The sequence below is a fragment of the Lichenostomus cassidix genome, chromosome 5, assembly GCF_008360975.1.
Source record: "Lichenostomus cassidix isolate B80296 chromosome 5, HeHo_3.0, whole genome shotgun sequence".
Taxonomy (NCBI): domain Eukaryota; kingdom Metazoa; phylum Chordata; class Aves; order Passeriformes; family Meliphagidae; genus Lichenostomus; species Lichenostomus cassidix.
Window position 1 is genome coordinate 39,399,285 of NC_139486.1, and position 22,867 is coordinate 39,422,151.

A 22,867-nucleotide genomic window follows, 5' to 3' on the forward strand; every position below is an offset into this window, starting at 1 on the left:
GAAGCAAAAAGAAAAAACAAAATACTTTGTCTCAGTAGAGACTTTATTCAGATTCTTACCCAAAGGTCTACAGTGCCAACAGAGAGGGGTAGAAGGAAGTGGTCTTATTTCTGTCTTTTCACCAACACTATGTTATAATTACAGGTGGGGAATTCCTGTACAGTAAAGGAAGCCAATGCTCTAAAAATGATCTCCCTCTTTATACTAGGTGATGACAGAGCAGTAAGCAAGTACTCAGTTGGTAACCACTCCTCTAGGAGAAGTGCTGAATGTAGTAACCTAAGAGTCCTGGGGTCAGTTCTGGAATCTGTCTGCCAGACCCTCCTTCTGCAATAGGACACAGGAATGTTTAAATGGGGGCATCCCTGGGGGACACAGTGCACGTCTAACTCTGTGACTGACACAGCAGCAACACACAGTCTCCTAGGCAGTTAAAACTAGCAGTCTGGGCCAAGGAGGATGTTGTCCATATGCCACAGGATTTTTTAGCGGTGGATTGGTTCCACACTAAAATAGCCATTTGCTGCCATTTGGGCCTCAAACACAAGCAGCTTATCATCAAAGAATCAAAGTAATAGCATTTAGTCCATCTGAAATCTAAGATACAACAGTTCAATACAGTTTCAATAGTGCTATGTAAAAGAATAGGCCCACAGTCAGAAAGCCTGTACTTCCTCTGCACAGGTACAGAGGAGGAGGTCTTTACTGAATGTTGTGAGCTTGTAGTAATTGGGACTGGTGCTGAGGGTCATAGGTGTCTCCGAGCTGCACAGCAAGACACTGTTGCTGTCTTTTTATCACTGAGCCTGTTTAGGCCAGGACAAACTGCAGGTTAGTGAGCAGCACTTTGATGCCACTTGTGACTGTTACAACAGAGGTGGCTGGGTTAAGTTTAAAAGTATTTGCATCGCCCTTTTTATAGCGGTCGCGAAAGACATAGATGCTGCCATTGCAGCTGGCAATTTTCCACAGGGATGGTACTGAGCTCCAGGCATCTGGGAGGCATAGCCGGGTGAAGCTATCCAGTAGGGGATTGTAGCAGAGCAGTGAATCCCCCTCGGCTACAATGAACACCACATCCTTGTGCACAGCAGCGTGCATGCGCCCTGCGAAAGGCAGTACATACGGCTTCACGTGGCATTTCTCTGTGTTGGTATCATAGCACTGAATGAGCCGAGAGGGCTTGGTGAAGAAGTCTAAGTCATTTTCCTCCCCACCCAGCAGGTAAATGACACCATTAAGGTTTACCCCTGCAGCTCCAGAGACTGCCACTTCCAACTGGCTGGTCTCTGTCCACACGTTGTCTCGTACTCTGTAATATATGACAGCATTAGAGAGCGTGTCCTGTAGAGTTTTCCCCCCCAGTGAATATATTGCATCCTTGCTTGGCACGGAGACAAGGGTGTGCTGGAGCCGGTCACGGGGCAGAGGAGCACACCATTCCCAGTCTATAGTCGCATTGTTGCATTTCCACATGCGTCGTGGAATGGAGCCACCGACGACATACAGGTCACTGCCGTGCTTGCAGGCCGCGGTGATCTGGTGACACAGGCTGTTCTGGCCACTCACACTTATGGAGTCATCATCAGCACAGTGCAGAGACACAGCAAGGGAATGTGTACGTGAGGACTCCTTTCCAATCAGGTAGATGTGAACATTTTCTCCAATTACCTGAGAGAAAGGAGAAGTGTGTCAGCAGAATTAGATCTGTTTACACAAACATCAGTGATGCTCAAGACTGAATTTTTCAGTTTAGGACCCACCTGTGGGTCTGAGGTGCATAACCTGCTTCCCAAGTCCTGCTAACCTACAACATTCAGGATTCAGAGCCTCAAGGCCTTTTCAAGATACCATTCATATCTGACACAGTGAAATAGCCGCAGACGTCACCAGAGCACAAGTGTTTATGGTTTAGGTAAGGGCCAGTTACATCACTGATGGAATACAGTTGTTACAATGAGAATGCTAAATACACATTTCTGAACAGTTTCTTTGGTAACTGAGGTGAAATAAGTTATTTGTGGCATTGCTCCAACCACCAGTGAAAGCAGCCTTAGGTTAAATTAAAAAAAGCTGTCAGTGGGGTTGCTATTTATGACACTGAAAGTATCCTCTCAAAAGCACCATGAATTTCAATGACATTTGTGTTTTGTGACTTTAAAGTCCCACCTGCGAGCAGAATACCCTGCCCTGAGAAGTGTGAAACCGGCAAGTGCTACACCAGCCCCAGAACATAAGATCTTTTTATACCTTCAGACTCGATCGCAGGGTCTCTGAAAAGCCCGCTCGCTCCTCCTTGTTGAAGTTGATCCAGGTTTCTATGGCAACTGCTGGATTCTGAGAACATGGAACGCCATCTGTGGTTCAGGGACAGAAAGGCATTTATGATATCTAGACAAAGGTGTAGGTACTCAGGAACATCCTTTTCTTGTGACTGCCTCCCCCCACTCCCACCACAATCGATACTTTCTAGAGAGGAAGAATAGACACAGATATTTCTAGATTTTGTCAGGTAAGATCCGCACTGCCAGCCAGACAACTACATGAAATTAGTTTGCATAACCATCAGAAGACAGAGCTGCCAGATCTTAAGCGCTTTGGATGAGTTTCAGCAAAGGAATCTATGTCCAAAAGAAAGAGGACAGGAAAGAGAACTTACATGATGTGTGACTTCAACAAATATTTTCTTATTTAATCACTTAGGCAAAAAGATTATCTTATTGAGAATCTCAGCACACCTGCCTTTCTTTCTGGCTGGTCCTAGAAACCTATCTAGCAAAAGTCACCTACAGAGAATGTGTCTGAGCACTGTCAGGCAGCTGACCCTCATGACCGAACATCTGGTGTTGCTGCTATCCTCTTAACATTTGGAAATCCCCAATGAGCTATTAGAGCTTTTCTTAGCCGTGTGACAGTAGGAAACACTCCACAAACTGCATCAGATTTCAATCTCTTTCCAGACATAACTGGAAGTTTTGGTTAAGCCACAAACTCTTGCACCATCATTACCAGTACATTACCTAAAAGATTTTAGGCATTTCCTTCTGGTTTGAAAGCCAGCAATTATGCCTGTGTTCATTGAGAAGCTTCCCTATGAAGGCTCTCTGATTTTGTAGCCTGTTCTCATGACAAACTCCGAATTCAATGATGCTTGAAGGCACCAGACAAATCCCAATGCTTTTCTTTATAGTGAAAAGGAGCAGAAAAAGTGTGGCACAAAAGCAGGTATTTCCACTCTATTTAAAAGGATTCTCATAAGCTAACCATTGCATGTAGTGATTAAATGGAAAAAAAAAATTGATTTTGAAATTGGTCCCAGAGTGCAACAGAAGGTAAACTTAATAAATTACTATTTCATGAAATTAATTTTAATCCTTGCCGCTAAGCTTCCTCTATTTAATTTTCCATTAACGAAACAAAGATGCAGGAAATGCAAAAGAAAAGGATTTCTCCTATTAGCAGTAGGGCAGTATTTTAGGTTTTAATCCATTTTATGAGGTAAGTTGTGGTATAAATGCTGAGTAATATGATTCTACATATGAAAATAGATGAAGCATGGAAAAAAGTTACATTGAGGAATTGTTTTAATTTAGGACCAAAAGTACTAAAGTCCATTATCCTAAAACTATGGTTACTATGTGGAATTCCAAAGAATTTAAAGGTGATTGACCTCTACCATTTTATTTCATCATTTGAGATGGGCTTTTTTAATGAATTTGCAACTTACTTTAAAAGCTTTAGCTAGATAGTTCTCAAAATTACTCTAAGTTTATCACAGTTTTTGAGCAATCAGTACATATACTCAATAGGTTCTTGACTTTGAATTTCTTGACTGTGAATTTCTTTAGATGCAACAGAGATTATTTAATGCAGTATCTGTAAAGATTCTCATATGCATAGCATCAGCTCTAAAGGCTAGTTTAAGTCTTATGGATAGATTTGCCAGGGCTCCAAAGAAGCCAGTCATGGTAGGCTTATTTTTGTAACAGCATATAAAACACATGACGCACAAAGTATAGTTACTTACTCAGTTGCAAAGATTAATTAAAGCAAGAAAGAGACACATCTGAATATATTAGCTGATTATACATTCTTGCTTCCTGTAGCAATGATACATAACTGCAGAAAAATGGACTTGTGACTGCAGCATCCCGGAGAAGTAACCAAGTACTGGCTGTAACTTCTAGGGCAGCAGATCTTTAAAGATTGGTGGAAGCTGGACTAAGTTGTTTCTGTGTTGACATGTCCTTCACAACACTGAGTCATTACATCCATTACTGTGGAAGGCTATTACCTTTACAAGAAGGGTAATTACTGTATTACTCAAGATGTTACAATGCCTCTATTTCAGTCAGTTGAGTGCCTAAATAATCCCAACAATTACATACAATTGTAAATAACACTAAAATAGTCTAAAAATATGTGCTCAAACCTTCTTGCAGATGTTGAGTTATTGCATTACTATGTTAAACGATTATGAGCTAAAGGGATAAAAAGACTTTAATCAGATGTTTATTTCTGGTAAGGCTTCTTTGTTTTACTTTTAATGCAAACAAAAATACAACAAATAGTTGGAAGTTATATTTAAAAAATGTGTAATACTTCTAACCTGTTGACTGCTGTGAATTTGTGGCATCCCCTATATCCCTCTTCCAGAGCTTAGATGTTTCATGTCCAATAACAATTAATAGTTTGGGGCTTTTTCTGATTAAGTTATCCAGAATGTTTTGCTTAGCTAAGTCTCTGAATAGATAGTGATTATCAAAGGTTAGATCTTTCCATCTATTTCGTTCAGTACTTGACCAGACTCCAAAAGCCTCTTTCTACATCCACATCCTAGGTAGTTTCAAGGACTCCTTACCTGTAAGGATGTCTGTCAGCAGGCGGAGAGGCAGGTGTAGGAACTCCTCTGTCTCCTGCAGTTGAGACAAATGTGACTTTGCACAGTGTTTGGCAGCTGTGTAGAGCTCCATGTCACTGTGTTGATCTGCCAACCACATGACCTGCAGACAGTTTCTAACCTGCACCGTACGGGCCAGAAAACGGGAGCACTCTTCAAAAAGGGCAGTCAGCTGGTACATGTCTGCCACTTCATAGGTTTCCTGCAACTCCTCTGCTCTCAGTTTTACAGTTCCGTGGTAAATATAGTCCACAAGGAGCTGAAAGACACTCTCGCTAACATCCTGCAGCTCAATCACCCGGTTGTGGGCCTCCTTCAGGTTGGAAGTGAACATAGAACGAAAAAAGCAGCTCTGAGCTGAGAGGACCAAACGGTGCAGCTGAAATTCTTTACCTTCCACTGATATTGTAACATCAGCAAAGAGCTCATCCTCCAAGCATAATTTCATAATACCCTGGGCTACGCGGCCTGAGTGGGAGCGGTCGGTGAAGGTGTAGTTCACAAAGTAGTTTTCTTCTGCAGAGGAGCCTCCAGTCTCTTCTGACGAGTCCATGGTGCTGCACAAATCAGATCTCCAGCAATCTGCAAAATCACAGTAATTATATGGCTTTCTCTCACCAATAAGAAGATTATGCAGTACTTCAGGGTACAGGGAAAAATCAAACATGTTGGTAAGAGTCCAGCATATTTTAGAACATAAACATCACAGCCAGAAACTTATGCCTAAGCTTCAGAATCTCAAACAACAAATGAGAAGTTGGCATAATTAAAATTATAATATATACCAAATTTCCAGTACAGTGAACATCACATCTCAGCAGGGCTGGGAGACATGCATATCTTTTCACCACTCATTTCACTGACACAAAGAAATGCAGCAAGTTATTCAAGTGGAAAGTCCAGCAACCGCCCTAGGAAACTTGCAAAGCCAAAAAAAGTGGCAGCAGCATAGCTGGACTTGATGTGAAAAGGATTACAGTATCATACTTAAAAAGAGCACAGGCAGCAGTTCATATCATCAGGAGGTGTTAATTACTGTCCAAACGTAACATGATGAATCTGTATCAAGGTGAACTTGTCTTTACCAAAAAGATGCATAAGAAGTCTGCCAGACATAACCACCTTCGAGCTAACCAGATGAGATAACTGATGGTTATGCTGTTTGGTAATGTGCCAGCCAACTTCAGCATGCCAAACAACGTGTTAGATGTTGTTAGTCACTGTTTCCCAAGTGGAAGGGGGAACAAAATTTAAAAGAAAACACCTCTTAGGAGATACCACTGATGTTTGCAGAGCTCCAGGTAGTTTGTGGATCAAAAGAGCTTCTGAAATATAGCAGGACTACTACAGCAAGAAGCTCTTTTTTACCATGGCTCTTGACAGCATTAGGAACAGTTGCCCACCTGTATAAACTTTAGACTTATTTTTACAACTGAACTACCAGCCATGTTGTCTAATATCACAGATTTCCTCAATAAATTATGAACATTATTTCAAGTACAATGTTTCAGAAATATGTGATTTTTTTTTCTCCAGGAGATTCATAGTTACTCTTCCATGGTTTCTCTTGTCAAACATGCATTTTCTTACAATTGCTCTGCTTGATCAGGAGGGCTCCTAAGTTCTTTGCTCAAATTCTGTCCATGGGAAGTAATGTATACATCCCTAATTGGCTGGACAAGTCCATCTCACCTCTGGTGACTGCGTGCCTTAATTATACTCTTATCTTGATTTTACAGTAGTTCTGGTCTGTTTGAAATGTACCTACACGTTAGCCTGTAACTGACAAACTGCAGTCACCATAGAACACATCAGTACTATTTTTCCAGCTTTACGAGGTATGAGCCTAGCCCGCAAATTGGCTTCCAGCTCAGTTAAAGCTCTTTATCCTTAGAGTCAAGGTGCTTAGGAGGTTCAGCCCAGAATGCAGAAGAGACCACACAGAGCACCAGGATATGAACAGATTAATTACTCTGCCCCCTTGGAACGGCAGAACCAGCTGCTCACACTACCCCGCACAACTCCCAGAGGACTGATGCCAAGTCACAAAAGAAATGCCAAGAAGCAGCTAACAACCACTGCGAATCTCACATCCTCCTTTCAGACAAGCAGACAAAGCTCCCCCTGGCATCCACGGTGTCTCTGCTATAAAGAGGCATGCAGGACAGTTAACTGTCCCATAAAGCCAAATCTTGTGCTCCATGCATTCTATAGGCCAGGCTACCAGCGACAGTGGTTTAACCAACACCTGGTACACCTGCTTCACAGAACCGCAGAATAACTTAACTTGGAAAAATCCTCTGAGACGCTCGAGGCCAACCTATGCCTGAACACCACCATGTCAACCAGACCATGGCACCGAGTACCACATCCAGTCTTTCCTGAAACACCTCCAGGGACGGCAACTCCACCACCTACCGGGGCAGTCCATTCCAGTTCTAATCATCTTTACCGTGAAGAAATTCTTCCTCATGTCCAGTCTAAACCTCGCCTGGTGCACCTTATGCCTTTGCTCTCTCGTCCTGTTGCTGGCTGCCTGGGAGAAGAGGCCATGCCCCACCTGGCTACACCCTCCTTTCAGGTAGCTGGAGAGGGTGATAAGGTCATCTTTGAGCCTTCTTTTCTCCAGGCTAAACAAACCTAGCTCCCTCAGCCGCTCCTCATAGGACCTGTGCTCCAGCTTCCTTCTTTCCTTGCCCCTGACAGGGTCGCGGATGCCACGGCGGCACCCGGCATCGCGGAACCCCTAAGCACAACTGACAGGAACCCCACGGCCCGGGCTGGAGAGAAGGAAGGCAGGGAGACCGATCCTCGGACAAACGCAGATTGCCATCAGGGCCGCGCTGACGCCGCGCGAGGCTCAGCGCTGGCTCAGCCCGGGGGCTGCCGGGGCTCCCCGCCCCGCTCGCCCACCCTCCGCGGCGCTCCGGCTCCGTGCCCGGGCTGGCGGCCGCGCTGCTCCCGCCCCGGCCGCTCCGCCGCGCGGCACCCACCTGCGGCGCCTCCCTTCATGCCGCCGCCCCGGGCTGCCCCAGCGGCCGCTCCCGGCCCTCACCCTGCGCCAGGCGCCGCCGGGCACTCGCCGATTCCGCCCACCGACCCGGAGCCGTCCCCGGGAAGCTCTTCGCGCGCTTCCGCCCCCGGGGGAAGCGCGGCGGCGGCGGCGCTTTCCGCTTCCGCCCCGTGCCCTTGCCCGTCCGTGTCCCGGCGGGATGTGGGCGGCGGCGGCGCGGGGCCTGTCGCGGGCCGCGCTGCGAGGTGAGGCCGCGGGGGGCTGGGGGCTGTGCCGGGGGCTGTGCTGGGGGCTGTGCCGGGGGCTGTGCTGGGGGCTGTGCCCGGGGTCGTGCCGGGCCGGGCCGGGCGGTTGGCGGCGGTCGGTGAGACGTGTCCGTTTCTCTCCGCAGCTGGCGCGGCACCGGCGGCGGCGCGGGCCCGGCTGGCGGGGAGCTCCGCCGCGGACACTCGCCGTAAGTGCGGGCCGGTTTGGGGCGGCGGGCGGAGGGCGCCCGAGGCGTGCGGTTGTGCCCCTGGCAGCCGGCGGGAGGGCACCGGACCGCCTCACGGACGTTCCTGCGCGATGGGACCGCTGTAGTGAGCGTGTCGGGAAAGGGCTGGTCCGGTCACCCGTAAACCCCAATTGCGCAGGAAAGGGGCTGTGTTGGTAACCGTGCTTGCTCTGCGTTCCCGTGCTTGCCTTGGGTTCCTGTCTGCATCCTTTCTCTGATGCAGGGCCAGCCTGCTTTTTCTCTGCAGAGCTGTGCCTTGGCAACAGCTTCATAGCCCCTCATTGCCTTGATTCTTAAAGGTTTTTAATCGTAACAATGAAAAAACCCATCCCAACAGCATGAGTTCCTAGAGTGTTTTGATCATGTGGGGCTTACTTAGATGTTGACATGTCCAACAAGACCAGAAAACAAGGCCCTTTCTAGATCCAGCTTGAATGACATGAGCAGTACCTAAGTTGAAATTGTTATGTCATCTTTGCTGCTCTCGTTTTCATCTTGGTATTCTCCATCATCTTGTTGGACAATTCCTGCTGCTCTTTAGAGCTGACAAAATTTTAGCACTGACACAAACTTCCTTCATTATCAAAGTGTTTCGTTCCACGTTCTATGTAGCACAAGTATGTTGCTGTAGTGTAGTCTCTGACAGACAGCTAGACTGGTTAAAGGGAGTTACTACTCTTCTTTCTGTAGCTTTCTCTATTTCCTGTCATAATCTTGGAAACTTTCTTTTTCTCCTTAGCTACTGTCAGACCAAAAAATGAAGTAGAACAGAAGCAGCTATGTGCTTTTGGGGAGTACGTGGCTGAGATTCTGCCCAAGTATATCCAGCAAGTACAGGTAGGTGCTGTTCGAGAAGTTGTTCTTGTGGCAGGACAGGACCCAGTGAACACAGCACTTGTTTGTTACCTGTTTAGAGAAGTTGATCTGGGGAAGAAAAATGGCCAGAAGTCGTGAAAGTTACTGCTGGTATTAGGCCCCTTGATCTGACGTGTTTTCATGTCTGCCGTGTCTCTTTGTTTGAATGTTCTGCTGAAATCAGCATGATGTTCGGTCCTGTTGGTGTTTGTACTCATGCCCTTCCCTCCCTGTTTTCATCAGGTGACCTGTTTCAATGAGCTGGAACTCCTGATCCATCCAGATGGGATCATTCCCGTCCTGACCTTCCTTCGCGATCACACCAATGCCCAGTTCAAATCCTTGGCTGACTTGACCGCTGTTGATGTCCCGTCTCGGCAGTACCGCTTTGAGGTAGGAGCTGCTCACAGCTGCACGACTTGGAGGGCTTCACAAGTGCTGATGCCTGTGGCTGCTCTGTTGCAGCTCTGATCACTTTCTTTGGTTTCTGGCAGTGAGAAGAAAATTTTGAGAGTTGTAGATAGAGTTTCTTTAAGTCAAAGGCCTCCAGTTGCGGAAAAAGTAGAGTTTTTTTATAATTCAATATTTTTCGTTCAAGAATCAAGGTAGTAGATTAATATAAATAATAGAAATATAGACTTTAATTTGTTCACCTTTTCCAGTCACTAAGGCACTATCAAACAAGGCTTTAAAATTCCTTACAAAATTTTGGGATTTTTTTTCAGTCTGCTTGTCGTATGTATTTCCTTGAGATTATAATAATCCTTATAAGCCTTTGTATTAGACTTCCATCACTAGAAGAGTTAGAAATGTTCCCTGGTATCCAACTTGTTTGCTGAATATTAAGTGTATTTTTTCGTAGCTTTCTCCCACTGATAGTAATTGCAATAGTAATTGATAGCCATTTTCTTCAAGACAGACTATTCTCAAGTGTTTCCATCCCTCCAGTAGTCTCTCTTTTAAGATTTAGTAGCTCTCTTTACTTCACCTCGTCTTTATCAGTCATATTTTTTAAGTCTCTTGTAACTTTTGTCACACTTCTAAGGACCAAAGTGATATGCTATTGGAACCTCAGTTGTAGGAGTGTCTTTTGGTGGCCAGCTCTGTAGTGCTGAATGTGATCCTGCTCATAAAGAATATTTGAAAGAGTCTTTGCGTGGCTTTGCTTAGCCAGTGGTGTACTGCAGAGAGATCCATAAGTGCTGTCTGTTCCTCTGCTTCAGATTGTGTACAACCTCCTGTCCCTGCGGTTCAACAGCCGGATCCGTGTGAAGACATACACGGATGAGCTGACACCTGTTGACTCAGCAGTGCCTGTCCACAAGGCAGCAAACTGGTATGAGAGAGAGGTGAGTGCTGGTGTGCTTGGGAACAGAGTCTGTGGACAGAGGCTGTATTTCCCTGATTGAAGTGGTTCCCCAAGGCCCTCAGGAAGAAAGAGAGAAGTGTTTTCCTGGCTGCCTTTTCAGAATATGAGAAAAAACAGTGTTTGATTTGCTTTTGAATGAATTCCTGCATCAGTTTTGCTGGCACTGCACAAAGGCAGGCATGTAACTGAAATTTTATGGACATAACTCATGCAGGTTTTTAGTTTTTTTTCTAATATAATTCAACTAACTTGGCTCCCTTTCATTAAGGTTTGGGACATGTATGGTGTTTTCTTTGCCAACCACCCTGATCTAAGGCGAATTCTCACGGATTATGGGTTTGAGGGCCATCCATTCCGGAAGGACTTCCCACTCTCTGGTTATGTGGAGGTAGGAGATACAGTCATGTCTAAAGTCACCAAATCTCTCCAATGCTCTTTTCTGGGTTTTAGTATAAAGATGTGACTGCTTTACAGTCATTTGGCTGAAGGACATGAAGGATGTTTCACTTGTCTGTATTCCAGAGAAGCTGTATAAATCTGCATGGAAATTTGAAGTATCACAGAAAATATCATCCATAATAAGGCAGGCTAAGGCCAGAGAAATTGGGCAGATGTTATGTGCTGTATACCAAAGGTATTTGTCAGGCACAGAAAGTGCTTTTGCTTATAGCACATTTTCTGGAAGTTTCCACTGCAAAACTGAAATAGAAGGATAAAGGACTGAATTGTTCTTGATTCAGATGGAATCTTGATTCAGTTGGAACTTCACTTTGTTGAGTTTTTGTAGGCCCAGATTATAAAACTCTGGTTAAACTGACTCTTGCCATTTATCGTTTACCTCTGTATGCCAGCCACAGGTGAAATGAGAGTGTTTGGTATCTATCTAGTTTCAAATGACTACCCTGCAGAAGCAGGCGTATTTGGTCCAGTGTTGAGTCGAGTCTCAGGAGGAAACAGTGAAGTTCTGCAAAAAACTGGCTGTTTTAAGAAGTACAGAAATTAGAAAATGCTGCAAGCAAGGGTAAGGCAGCACCTCCTGAGCTGGGGTTCAGCGATCTGGACCGGCACAGTGATAAAGGAAGCCAATCTGAAGTGCCTGGTACTCACCTTCATTCCATCCTGGTTGTCTTCTTTTTCTCCCCTTGTTCTGAGTGTTATGCTAAAAATTAGAACAACTGAAACCAAACGAATGCCGTATTTTAAAGACTCATGATTGTAGTCCTCAGCCATTCAGGCCCAGGATGGGCCACCTTATTTCAGTGACTCAGGAGAAATTCCTTTGTCAAATGACAAATCAAATGTGTTATTCCATGTGAACTTCATGTGGGGTGTTAGGTTGGGCACTCCTAATTCTGGGTGCTTCGTTGTGACTCCTGAGGTGCATGGTAGCAAATAGGAGGGTTTTCTTGGACAGTCCAATGATCTCAGTAGCATCTGGAGAGCTCATTTAGTAATGAGAACTGAAGCTGTGGCAGAGGCCTGTGGCCTTTCCATGGTGTAAGAACTCGAGTTGTCTGTGCAGAGGGTGGTGTGGGTCATTGTGCACAGCAAGCAGCAGAGATGCTACAGGAGCAGGGTGAAGATGACTGGCCTGTGTCCTTTGGCTGTTCCAGGTACGGTATGATGATGAAGTCAAACGGGTGGTGGCAGAGCCTGTGGAGCTGGCTCAGGAATTCCGCAAGTTCGATTTGAATAGCCCATGGGAGGCATTTCCTGCCTATCGTCCGTCTCCAGAACCCCTGAAAATAGAGGCAGGAGCCAAGAAAGAAGATGCCAAATAGCAGCAGAACGAAGCGGATGTGCAGCACCATCCTGCCTGTTCTAATATAGTATTTATAATAATAAAAATTGATACGAGATGCTGGCCTGTTGTGATCTCATGAATGGTGTTTTCAAACTAGATGAAAAGCACAAGGCCGGGGAATGCTAATTTACAATCCTTATGTTCCAGCTAGTAGATGTTTATCTGATGCTTTGAGTTGTAAAACGGGGGGATTTGTCTCTTTGGTTTGCAAATTAAATGGAGTGTAGGCACTGCCTGTGGCTAAGTGTTTTATGAACAGTACTGCAGCCAGCAGTCCCTGCAGGTGAAAGTCAGACCTGAGCACTCCCTAGGAGACTGCACTGAAGCAGCTGTGGAGTTTGAGCAATGGGACAGCAGTTTCTTAGCTCCAGGATAAATGTTGGGAAGATGGTAATAATATGGCAAACAGGCAAAGCCTGTGTAAATGGTTCTAATACAGTTCCTATCAGGACAACACAAATGTACCTGGGTACAGACCAAAACAATTAGGGAAATCTCTGTATTGTTTCCATGGGAATTAGGTCAGTGCCTTTTCTCCCAACAGGAGCTGCAGGTAATTTCTGATGTGACACTCCCTCAATCTGGCTTTTTCTTCACAATCAAGCAGTCTTTTTCTCCAGCATCTTCAGAGTGTGCTTTTTTTCCCTGCAGCCAAAAATACAACCCTCCCTTGTCTCATAGACAAGTCTGTGCCTTTTTGTCAGTATTCCAATTATTTTGAGCTCTAGGATACAACAGCATTACCACTTTGCTCTTGTGGAAAATCTCTTTCTTTTTTCCAAAAAAGTTGGGAAAATGCTGTGGTTCCAGTCCACCCACCACCTGTTTGAATGGGATTACATTACAGCAGTCATCAATTAATAATGTCCCTTGCCCTTGGTACAGAAAATGCATAATGCTGTTCTGCATCAGAAAGCTGAGTGACTTCATTAGGATCTGAAAATTACTGTATAAAATAGAGTTTTCATAATTCACAAGCTGTTTGTAGAGATTCCCTGAATTGCTACTTAAGCTTTTAAACTGTAGAAGCACTAATTAAATAGGGGTTTGGGGAGGTTAGAGTATAGGATGGAGGAAGGGATAGAACAATAGTAAATTCAATTAAAAAAAAAAGAACAACTTGCTGTGACTAGAATGTGATCTTTTCAAGAATAAAGATCTGAACGGTATTCTAAGAATTGGGTTATTGGATTTCATGTTTGTTTCCACCCCAGCCTTGTAAGCATGGGCTCTTTTTTTTTTTTTTTTAAATTTTGTTTCAGGCTGCTGTGGCCAGCAGTGTTTGGGATGTGACTCAACAGTATTCTCTGCTTAAAATTAATAGCATTTGCCACTCACCTTAAAAGTTACAGCTCTACATGGGAAGGAGAAGCGAACACAGATCAGCTGGAGTTTGGAGGTTTGTACAATTCTTACTACCATTTTGGATCTGTCTCCAGACAGAAGAGATTAAACAGCAGATTAAATAGGAAATGAACTTCTAGTCCTTCCTAAAAGATGTTCCACAGCTGGTTCTGTTTTCTGTTGCAGTGGCTCCCATAGCATGCTGATGCCTATTGCACCAGACAGAAAAGTTCCTGGTGCCACTTCTATCACCATAAAAATTTTTTATAAATCACATTTCCTCTCCATGTTCCCCTTCATCCCAGGTTGCTTGAGATAGCACACTAAGACATGGTGTGTATTATAAAAAATACATATTTCCCAGTCAGAAGACTGGGATAAGTCAGAAGACTGATGGTAGAAGGAACACCAGGAAAACTGCCTTTTAAAATACACTTTTGTGCAGAGGGAGGATTTGACTGACATCAAGAATGTTAGACATGATGCCTGTCAAGCTAGACAATGTGCAAGGTTTGCTCAGGAATGCATGTTCTGGAAAAGAAATGCTGTTCTCAGCCCCATGGAGACAGGCATTGGCTCCAGCAGGTCTTTAATACATGGAATGGTTGCTACTGGACCTGAATCTTATCTCATTAGTGAAGCCTGGGAGAGGAGGAAGACTGCAATTTACTCACCTAGGTTGATTATCCCAGGGCACAAGAGGTTGCACAGCCTCACAAAGTACTGCTAGTGTTGGCACTCTGCCTCCTTCACTGCTCCTGAGCTCCAGGGGCCATTTAGCTCATTGAGCCTGCTCGCTCTGGTGGACACGTGCTTAGTGCTGGATAAGGCTGTGGTCAGCTTGGCCAAGCACAAAGCTGTCTTCCAAATCCTCTGTCCCCACCTGTTTTGTACTGCCAGCTTCCATGAGAGTTTTTTGCCTGGGTTGGGTTTCCCAACTGCAGGAGGATGAGAGATGAGATGTAACTCAGATGTAGCTGACTTACAGACACACTATTCAGAAGAGAGATTTTCTGGTACTGAAGGGACAAATCGACGGTAGGTGATGACTCACACTCACCATGTTGAGCTTCTCCAGCTGAGTAGGTTTTGCTGGTGTTTTCCAGAACTCTGGCATTTCTCCCTACAACCAGGCAAGCTGACTCTCCTCCCTGAGGATGTGGCTGTTAATAGTGTCAGGGTGTCCACGCACCTCATGGCCACACAATGACCGACATAACTGATCTCCAGTCAAAATCCAGATGGGGATTGCAGCTGAGCCTCAGACTCCTGCAGAACAGAGCTTATGGCACTGCTGAGGGACAGGTTGGATGATAGTATGTCACATATCACCCATCACACTTCATCCCATGGCATTTTCTCCAAGTTGTACAAGGCCTGAGGGTGTTTGTGCAGCAGGTACAGTGGGATGGGGCCCTTCCTGTCACTTTTACACAGCTCATTACTCCTTCAAGGAGCAGATACTGCTCACAACTGAAACAAAAAGACAAGGAAAGCAACCTCGTAAGGACTGGCAGCACCATACCTGGAAAATACCAGTATTTTAGAGGTCGTCTGGTTACATTCAGTGCTTCCCTCAAGGTTTTCTTACTTCTTCCACTCCAGAGACTCAAACATCACCTTTTCTGGGAACAATGTATGCCCTTCCTCCTTCCCCTTTTTCAATCTTCTTTCTTCCCTGAGCATCTGCCAGACAGCCTTAGGCTGGAGACTAACCTCCCTAAGTTCTGAGTGAGATGATCAAAACAAGTGATTTCTTCAATTCTATAAGCAGAATTTCCCTTTTGTGAGTATGCCGTATATCTTCCTGAAGTGCCATTTCAAACAAAATTCCCTTCCAAAGAGGCTCTTCTGGTGCTGTATTAACCACACCTTGTGCCTCAGCCAGCATCCAACCAGTTCCTGCAGTTTTTGATCTCTCTTATCTTGCTCTCATTTCCCATGTTCCTGCTTGAGGAGGTCATGGTGAAAAAGAAGAAACCAGTCAAAGCGTACCTGCATAAACCTGGCTTGTGACGTTCTGAAACTGCTCCAACAACAGATGGTATGGCCAGGGGAGTGCAGAGTGGTAGGGCTGTGCTCAGCTGTGAATACCTGGCAAGGACAAAATCCTTCAGGAGGAGCAGGTGCGCTGTCTTAACATTGCAGTCGTACTTGTGGGGACTCTGTGCAGCTGTCACAAACTCAGCCTTGTTTCTGTGCAACTACTGCTGCTGTGCAGACAGCTGAGGAATATGTTTATCACTCTGAAATTGCCTCTCTGTGAGGGATAGTGAGGTAATTCTACCAAAAGCTCAAGGCAGCATCCACACTGATGCTTGTCCCTCACCTGCCATTGTGTCAGTCACCTGAGCTCAGCCCCCAAGCCTCGTCTCTCCTCCTTCCCACCAACAGTGGTTATCCTCCTCTAGGCACTTCTGCTGCAAGCTGTTCCTAGGAAATTCTCCTGTTGACAAAATCATGTACAGCTGTCACAGATGTTGGCCAAAATCCTGTTGGGCAATCCTCCTGATGTCATGTGCTGCAAGCTAAAGAGAGGCTGTTCCATGGCCCTCGAGTCACAGGGGTTTTTCCGTGGTGGCTTCTAGACAAAGCCATGTGTACACTGTGGACCCTAAGGCACTCTGGCACAAAGCAGAAAGCACATCAATCTCACTGCACAGATGGGTCATCAGTGTCTGCCTCTTGTGATCCACAGTTTAATAAAAGATGCCGCATTCCAGAAGAAAGGGAGGCAACTGAAGAGTAAGCGGCAGAACATAATGAAAAATGAAAGTAGAGCGTGACTTGAAGATACCTAAGGCTATGACAGAAACACAGGTCTCACTTTGCATCCAGACTTAGAGGAAGAGCTGCTCTGGATATTGTGGGACCCACTGTAATTCTTCCACTATGTGCTGCTTCTCTTGGCTGGTCCAGGTATTGCCAGCTGCAGCTACAGATCCTGAATGTTTCAGAAGATTTGGTCCTTTGCACACAGACAACTTACCAACCAGGACACCATCCCAGCCTTTAGTAAGCTATCTGGTGACAGTCCTGACTGATGTCCTATAACTTAATGAGCAAGCGATGCATTTCAGCTTTACCTTCTCTCTTTTCCAGGCAGTCTTCTTTCTCCCTTTAACCTGAGAGAGATGCTATTAGTCCTTATCTATACATACTATTGCATATTTGTATAACCCTGGCATCACATACTGTGCCATACAGAGTAGAAATACAGAACAGTTTGACTAGGGATTGATCACTAATAAATATGTAAAGATGTGTAGAGAACAAATATCTGCTGCAAAGGGGATCAGATGAAGTTTTGTCTATGTAATTTAGAATATCTAAGGCAGACTGTGCTCATTGTAACCCAGAAGTCTAGTCACAGGAGAGGATGAGGAGGTGCTAAAGCCTGACTTTGATACTGGGTGTTTGTTAGGTCAGTGTACTGTGTTCTCCCCCAGGAGGTTTGATACAGAACTGAACCAGTGACATTTCTTCTGCCTGCTTGTATGTTTTGGCTGCTATTGCTGTTCCACGAATCTGCAGTCTGCTAGCCTTATCTGTTTGTGACGTTTCAGGATTGTTTTCAGATTTTCTAACCCAGGAAAAAGAAAACTGAAAATGAAGCCAAGGAGGCGAGCAGAAGTGCCACAGTATGTGACAGAGGCACTGTGCAGAGATGGAAGGGACTAGGGGTCCCCCCTTCTTTAGAGGCAAACATAGGTGGAATTTCTTGCAACTAATAGCTTCCTGTAATGCATTGCAGCGGAAAGTTGGTCTTTGAAAAGGAAGCTTAAACAATTCTGCCAAAAACATCACAACAAAGTTTTCCAAGTTTCCAAAATATGATGGAAAATATCCTTCAGGGTCAGCAAGTTGAACTGCAAGCCCTTCCCAGGGCTGTGACCAGAAACACAGAAGGATGGATCCATTCCAAGAGAGGCTGCTGGGACCCGAAGCAGCAAGGGAAGACGCCACGGCAAACTGCTCTGGCTTCAGGCGTGGCACTGTCGCAGAGCAGGGGGCAGCTGCTCCGGCAGAGCTGCCATGGCCCAGGCACAGCTCGGCTCCTGGCTGCTGCTGTGCGTGTTTGCTGCATCCCAGAGGCTGACAGGTAGGAAGCACATCTGTTCGTGACACAGCTTATTGGCTTGGCAAACCTTTGTGCAATGCTATTTCTGTGATGCTCTGCTGCTTCTTCAAATGTGGTCTGAGGCCTCTGGCTGCAGCACTGGCATGGTGGGAGAGCTGGAGTGCAGCTGGGGGGCTTTTGCTGGGGGGGGAAGGGGGCACTGGTACCTGCTTGCAGGCTGAAGACCAGCTGCTCTATCTGGTGGCAATGGGAGGATTTTCTTGGGTCGCCACTGAAAGAAAATCTCCTGCAATACTGTTTGTGGATTTTTTGTATTCTTTTTGAAAAAAAAAACACCCAACCCTGTTGAGTTGCTGATAAAATAAGTAAGTTGATAAAATAAGTAAGGAATGTTTTTCCCTTCCCTAGAGGATATTTATGTTATTATTTCAATACATTATTTGTTATGCTCTGTTGAATTTTTCTCTACTCAAAAATCTACCACTGTGTATGTATATTTATGAGGCAGTTACTAACAACAGCAGTTTGGCACCTGTTCAACAAATGCACTGACTTTGCAGCCAGTCAGACATCTCTCAGGAGAAGGATCTGTGAACCTAGAGGATCAGTTACCAGAGAGAAGAGCAGCAAAGAAATTTTCAGACGATATGATCTTTTTACCTGAGCTAAAAGCCTTGCTGGTACATTTGTGGAGGAGTAGGAAAGAGAAGCTACATCTCTGCTCACATTCCAAAGCCACAGCTGGCTTGGATCACAGAGCCTACAGCTGCGCAGAGAAACAAACCTCTGCAGCCTGCAGGCTGGCAGTGCACTCCAGGCAATGCCTGAAAAGCCCTAATCAAAAATGGAAATTTGGAAGTGGCTTTTGGTAGCAGTCACCATATAGTACTAAATATTTTTTCTACTTTTTATATGTACCTGCTGACCTTAGCTCTGGAGTATTCAATGTAAATCCTCACTCTTTTTTTTTAACAAGAAAAGCTTTCATCCATATAAAAAATAAAAAACCCCCACCCCACAAACATATCAGAGAGCTTATTATTTTATACAAGCTTTTTCCATTTCATGTTTGTTGACCTGAAGGATGACTCTGTAAGAAGCAGAAGAGGGTCTCTCTTTGCTGCCTGATGACACTGTTAACACAGAGGAGGGAGGAGATGCAGCCTCTCTCTCTTGGTCCTGGACCTAGACTGCATTTGTCTCCTTTTTCACACACACACAACCCCCCCCCCCCCCCAAAAAAAAAACCAACAAAAAAACCAAAAACCGAAAAAATAAAACAAAAAAAGGGCGCATAATAAGCACAGACAATTAAAGCACTATCAGTATCAGTATATGAAAACTGAAAATTGAACAGTTCTTAGGATTAATGTGATTTTCATATTTAAAAACTGCCATTCACCTGGCCTCATGTCCATTTTTCCCAGATTACATGATGTTGTGTCTGAGCAAGTAATTAGCTGGACATCAAATGAGCCATAATGGATTTAACAAGGTTTCTTTTACCGTCACACTCCTCCAGCAGCAAAAGGTTAGGGAAGAAGTATAAAACCAGGATAAGCATCAGTTTATGTTTCTACCAGCAGCTTGAGAAGTCTGCCAGCGCCCTCCTTCCATGGGGCAGCATTATTTTCTCCAGCAAAAACTGCCAACCAACCAAACCCCATCAGTTCAAATCCATCCATTCTCAGTGTGAGAGGCTTCCTCACTCCCTGTCAAAGCACTGCCTTTGCTGCTGTGTGCTTTAGCTCTGTTGGCAGGACTAAGGGCTGTAATATCCAAAACCTTGCCTCAACCACTGCCGCTTCTCTTAAAAAGCTTGTTTTGCTTATCAAAATCCCGTGGTCAGCATCTGTCATATCTGGCAAGCTGAGTGGAAGCTCAGGAATATTGAAGACGTTATTGACAATCAACTGACAAAAAAAGTAAACAGGAAGGTGTTGTGCTACCAAACTGTGTCTGATGTCTTCCAGATGAACATCCTCACCGTGGCACCAGAACACTCCGCCGTGGCCCAGAGGACGCTGGCATCATGTTAGAGGTCTCCTGAGCTCTGGGGGCCCTGGGCCGAGGCACTGTCAGTGCCCATGCTCCCACCTGCCTGCACGTAAAAACTCACCCGTTCTGTTTGTTCTCACCCCCGACGGATCCCAGGAGCGCCCGCAGGACTCCTCGGCGATGCCAACTGCACTGCGGGGTGCAGCTCTGCCCCGCTCCGTGGCACCTCCCGGGTGTCCGCGGCGGGACAAGGGACCATCCCGCTGGCTTTGGTGACACCCCGCCAGCGGCCGAGCCCCAAGGCGGCCACACCAGGAGGGGCTGCGGGTGGGAGAGGAGGGCGGGAGGAGGGCTGCACAGGACCCGCGGGGAAAGGAGGTGCGGGGCGCTCAGAAAAGGGGTGTGGGGCTGGCAGATAAGGACTCAAGTGGAGTGGGACTGGGCGCGCCGGGAGGGAGCGGTCGCCTCTCGGCCCGCCCGAGGTTTGGCAGCCCCGCAGATGGCTTTGCTTCACAGCTCGTTTGGGAGTGATGGAGCTGGGCTGGGCTGGCCGTGCGAATGCTGCTTCTCTCTTCCAGATGCTCTGGGGGAGGCTGGATATTCACGCCAACGGGACAATCCGGCTGCGGGATGAAGAGCTGGCCTCGCTACGCCCTGCCCGGCGCTTCCTGCAGATTTTAGAGGAGGAAGTTCCCAAAACACCGGCGGAGATTGAGCAGCATCTGAGCTATTATTCACTGACTGACACCCCCTTGCCTCCAGCAGAGTTTGACCGTCTCCTTTTCACCAGTGTTTACAGTGCCTATCAGGTTCGCTCCGTGCAGGGTCTGGATAAAACTCCCTGGATTCGCTTTTTCTCCCAGCTGGCTGATGAAATCTTTCGTGACCTGTGCAAGGGGCTCTGCTCTGCAAACACCACTCTCCTCCAGGCTTCCTGGCCTTGGAAGGAGAAGCCTTCACATTTAGCATCCCTGAAACCTTTCTATCGTTCTAACCTGGCCAGGACCAAGAGAGACACCAAATGAGGGAACCCACCACAGGAAAGGACACACCTGACTTCAGCTGCATCCTTGGTTATTTTCAATGCTTTCTGCCGTGTGCACGACTTTGTATAAACCTGCCACACCTTTTTGTCCTGCTTTCTGCACTGTTCTGTCAGCCCTCTAATGATTTATACACAAGCTGTCATTTTTAAATTAAAAAAGGACAAAACTATAAAGTGCATTTCACCTTTTCCTGATATTTTACTAAGTGGGCTGTGCTGAAGGGGGCAGGGCTATTCAGATGTCTTATCTATCTTGATCATTGATGCTTACTGGACAGATGGCTTGGAAGTATGTTTTTTTCAGGGTATTATGCTAGTGTCATAGCTGACTTAATTTCAGATAATTCACTTCGCCCTCCTTACATTTGCCCTGTGGTTTCAAACAAATACAAGATCTTTTCTCCTCTCCAGTAAGCAGCTAAGCAGGTTTTGTTGTGTTTCGTGATATAGGTCACATACTTAATTTCCTTTTTCTCTTCACGTGGCATCATATTTTATGTGTCAATAGCAATTTCCCATCTCATGTATACATTTTTCTTTAAAAAGCAACCTGAAAATGTATGTATTCATGAAGTTTTCTAGTATTTGCATATCATATTTACACATATATGGAGCTTTGTTTCAGTTATAATTTTGGAATATACTTTCTGAAATCTCATTTAAATTCTGAAGGATCGTGACCTAGTTATTTCTTCAGCAGATTTTGCCTCTCTTCTTTAAAGTGTTTTTTCTTTTTTTTTAATAGCTAAGGCACTTTACAAACCAAACATAATAAATACATAGTCTCTATCCTCAAAATCAGAAATGAAATTACTTTATAGAAAGACACCATTATAATTTCTCTGTCTTAAACACTGCAGTGTGGAATTAAATAAATGTAATTATCTCCTCAGGAGGGTTTTGATTTTAGTTCTTGTTGTTTCTACCAGATTTCCTGCTGCCACTATAGGTACATTAATTTTGAACATTCATTGCATGTGCTTAGATGATGGGATCCATAATTCCCCATCAATATGATTTTTCCATGCTCAACAAAAGAGGCATGTGTGACCTTCAAAGTGGAAACCGCTAGCTTTTGACCTAGTTATTCTTCTTCCAAGCCATTGCAGTCCAACAGATGGAGAGGAGAAATGGTAAGGCAGGAACAAGAAGCCTGGAAGCAAGATGCCAGAGGCAATGGTTTTAGAGGTCAGCTTAGGGTTATGACAGAAAGATATTTAAAGCAGGTTGTTTGTTGCTGGGTTTTTATGTGTTTATTTCATTTTGGTTTGTGCTTTGGGGTTCTTTTTGCTTGTTAGTTTCTTTGTTTTTCACCCCAAAGGATATAGGAATTAAAATTTGAATTTTATTTGAAATAAAACTTATTGTCCCATGCAATGTTCTACTAATCTTACGCTGGTTTTTTACATACCTCCAATCTCTACCCTTCATCCTTTTACCAAATATACCCCCAGTCTTTAATGTCTAGGACATGTATGGAGTGACAGAGGCAGCAAGGAGCACCCTTGTGTTCAAGTGGCTCATTTCTGGGGAAGGTAACACCCCTGCAGTCAGCAGTGCCACTCTCACTATCCCTCAGTATCACTCAGATACCACTCACACCTAATATTACCAGTCTGCACCTGATCCAAATCTTAAAGAGATTAAAAAATACACTTTTTATTCTTCATACTTACCTTGCTTCTGAGCTTTCAAAACATGGACCATTCACAGACTTGAGCCCTTACCTTACAAGAGCTAGGAGCCTACTCTTTTCTCTGTTTCTATATGCATTCTTTCCATTAAATGGAAGCTGAGATTGTCAACCACAGCTTCTTGACTTCATCTACATCAGACAAAGAAAAGCACAAACCATTGTGAAACCTGCAATGAAATCATAAGAGGTACCAACCCTTCACACACACAAATGATAAAAAAGAGTGTACACAGACAGACTGGCTCAGTAACACATACTGCAGCTCACAC

The 22,867-nt window shown here is 45.1% G+C and overlaps 3 protein-coding genes across 4 annotated transcripts; 2 read left to right on the plus strand and 1 right to left on the minus strand.

Moving 5' to 3' along the window:
• Positions 1–22: 22 nt before the first annotated feature.
• On the minus strand, positions 23–8,090 carry KBTBD4 (kelch repeat and BTB domain containing 4). Of its 2 annotated transcripts, none has more exons than XM_085062559.1 (4): positions 7,956–8,090; positions 4,862–5,482; positions 2,251–2,357; positions 23–1,671 (listed from the first exon to the last, which is right to left on the minus strand). In XM_085062559.1, the coding sequence occupies exons 2-4, from the start codon at positions 5,451–5,453 to the stop codon at positions 811–813; spliced, it is 1,560 nt and encodes a 519-aa protein (XP_084918685.1). In that variant the 5' UTR covers positions 5,454–5,482; positions 7,956–8,090; the 3' UTR covers positions 23–810. The 2 variants fall into 2 exon arrangements, with proteins under 2 accessions (XP_084918685.1, XP_084918684.1); XM_085062558.1 differs by having other exon boundaries at positions 7,894–8,034.
• Positions 8,040–12,494, plus strand: NDUFS3 (NADH:ubiquinone oxidoreductase core subunit S3). The gene is made up of 7 exons (XM_085062589.1): positions 8,040–8,158; positions 8,305–8,367; positions 9,146–9,243; positions 9,505–9,654; positions 10,485–10,610; positions 10,899–11,018; positions 12,244–12,494. The coding sequence occupies exons 1-7, from the start codon at positions 8,113–8,115 to the stop codon at positions 12,409–12,411; spliced, it is 771 nt and encodes a 256-aa protein (XP_084918715.1). The 5' UTR covers positions 8,040–8,112; the 3' UTR covers positions 12,412–12,494.
• Positions 12,495–17,698: 5,204 nt separating this feature from the next.
• On the plus strand, positions 17,699–22,279 carry FAM180B (family with sequence similarity 180 member B). The gene is given in 4 exon segments (XM_085062593.1): positions 17,699–17,880; positions 19,833–19,900; positions 20,436–20,873; positions 20,875–22,279. Coding segments are annotated over 4 exon segments (612 nt in total). The 5' UTR covers positions 17,699–17,813; the 3' UTR covers positions 20,914–22,279.
• Positions 22,280–22,867: the final 588 nt, after the last annotated feature.

Bases quoted from the DNA above. Each gene is read 5' to 3' on its own strand.
- KBTBD4 (XM_085062558.1), bottom strand. The intron at 2,358-4,861 runs GTAAGGAGTCCT...CCTGAACCACAG, and splicing joins GCTGACAGACATCCTTACAG to ATGGCGTTCCATGTTCTCAG. The intron at 1,672-2,250 runs GTATAAAAAGAT...CCTTTCTCTCAG, and splicing joins CCCTGCGATCGAGTCTGAAG to GTAATTGGAGAAAATGTTCA.
- NDUFS3 (XM_085062589.1), top strand. From the start codon at position 8,113: ATGTGGGCGGCGGCGGCGCGGGGCCTGTCGCGGGCCGCGCTGCGAG. The intron at 9,244-9,504 runs GTAGGTGCTGTT...TGTTTTCATCAG, and splicing joins AGTATATCCAGCAAGTACAG to GTGACCTGTTTCAATGAGCT. The intron at 10,611-10,898 runs GTGAGTGCTGGT...CCTTTCATTAAG, and splicing joins CAAACTGGTATGAGAGAGAG to GTTTGGGACATGTATGGTGT.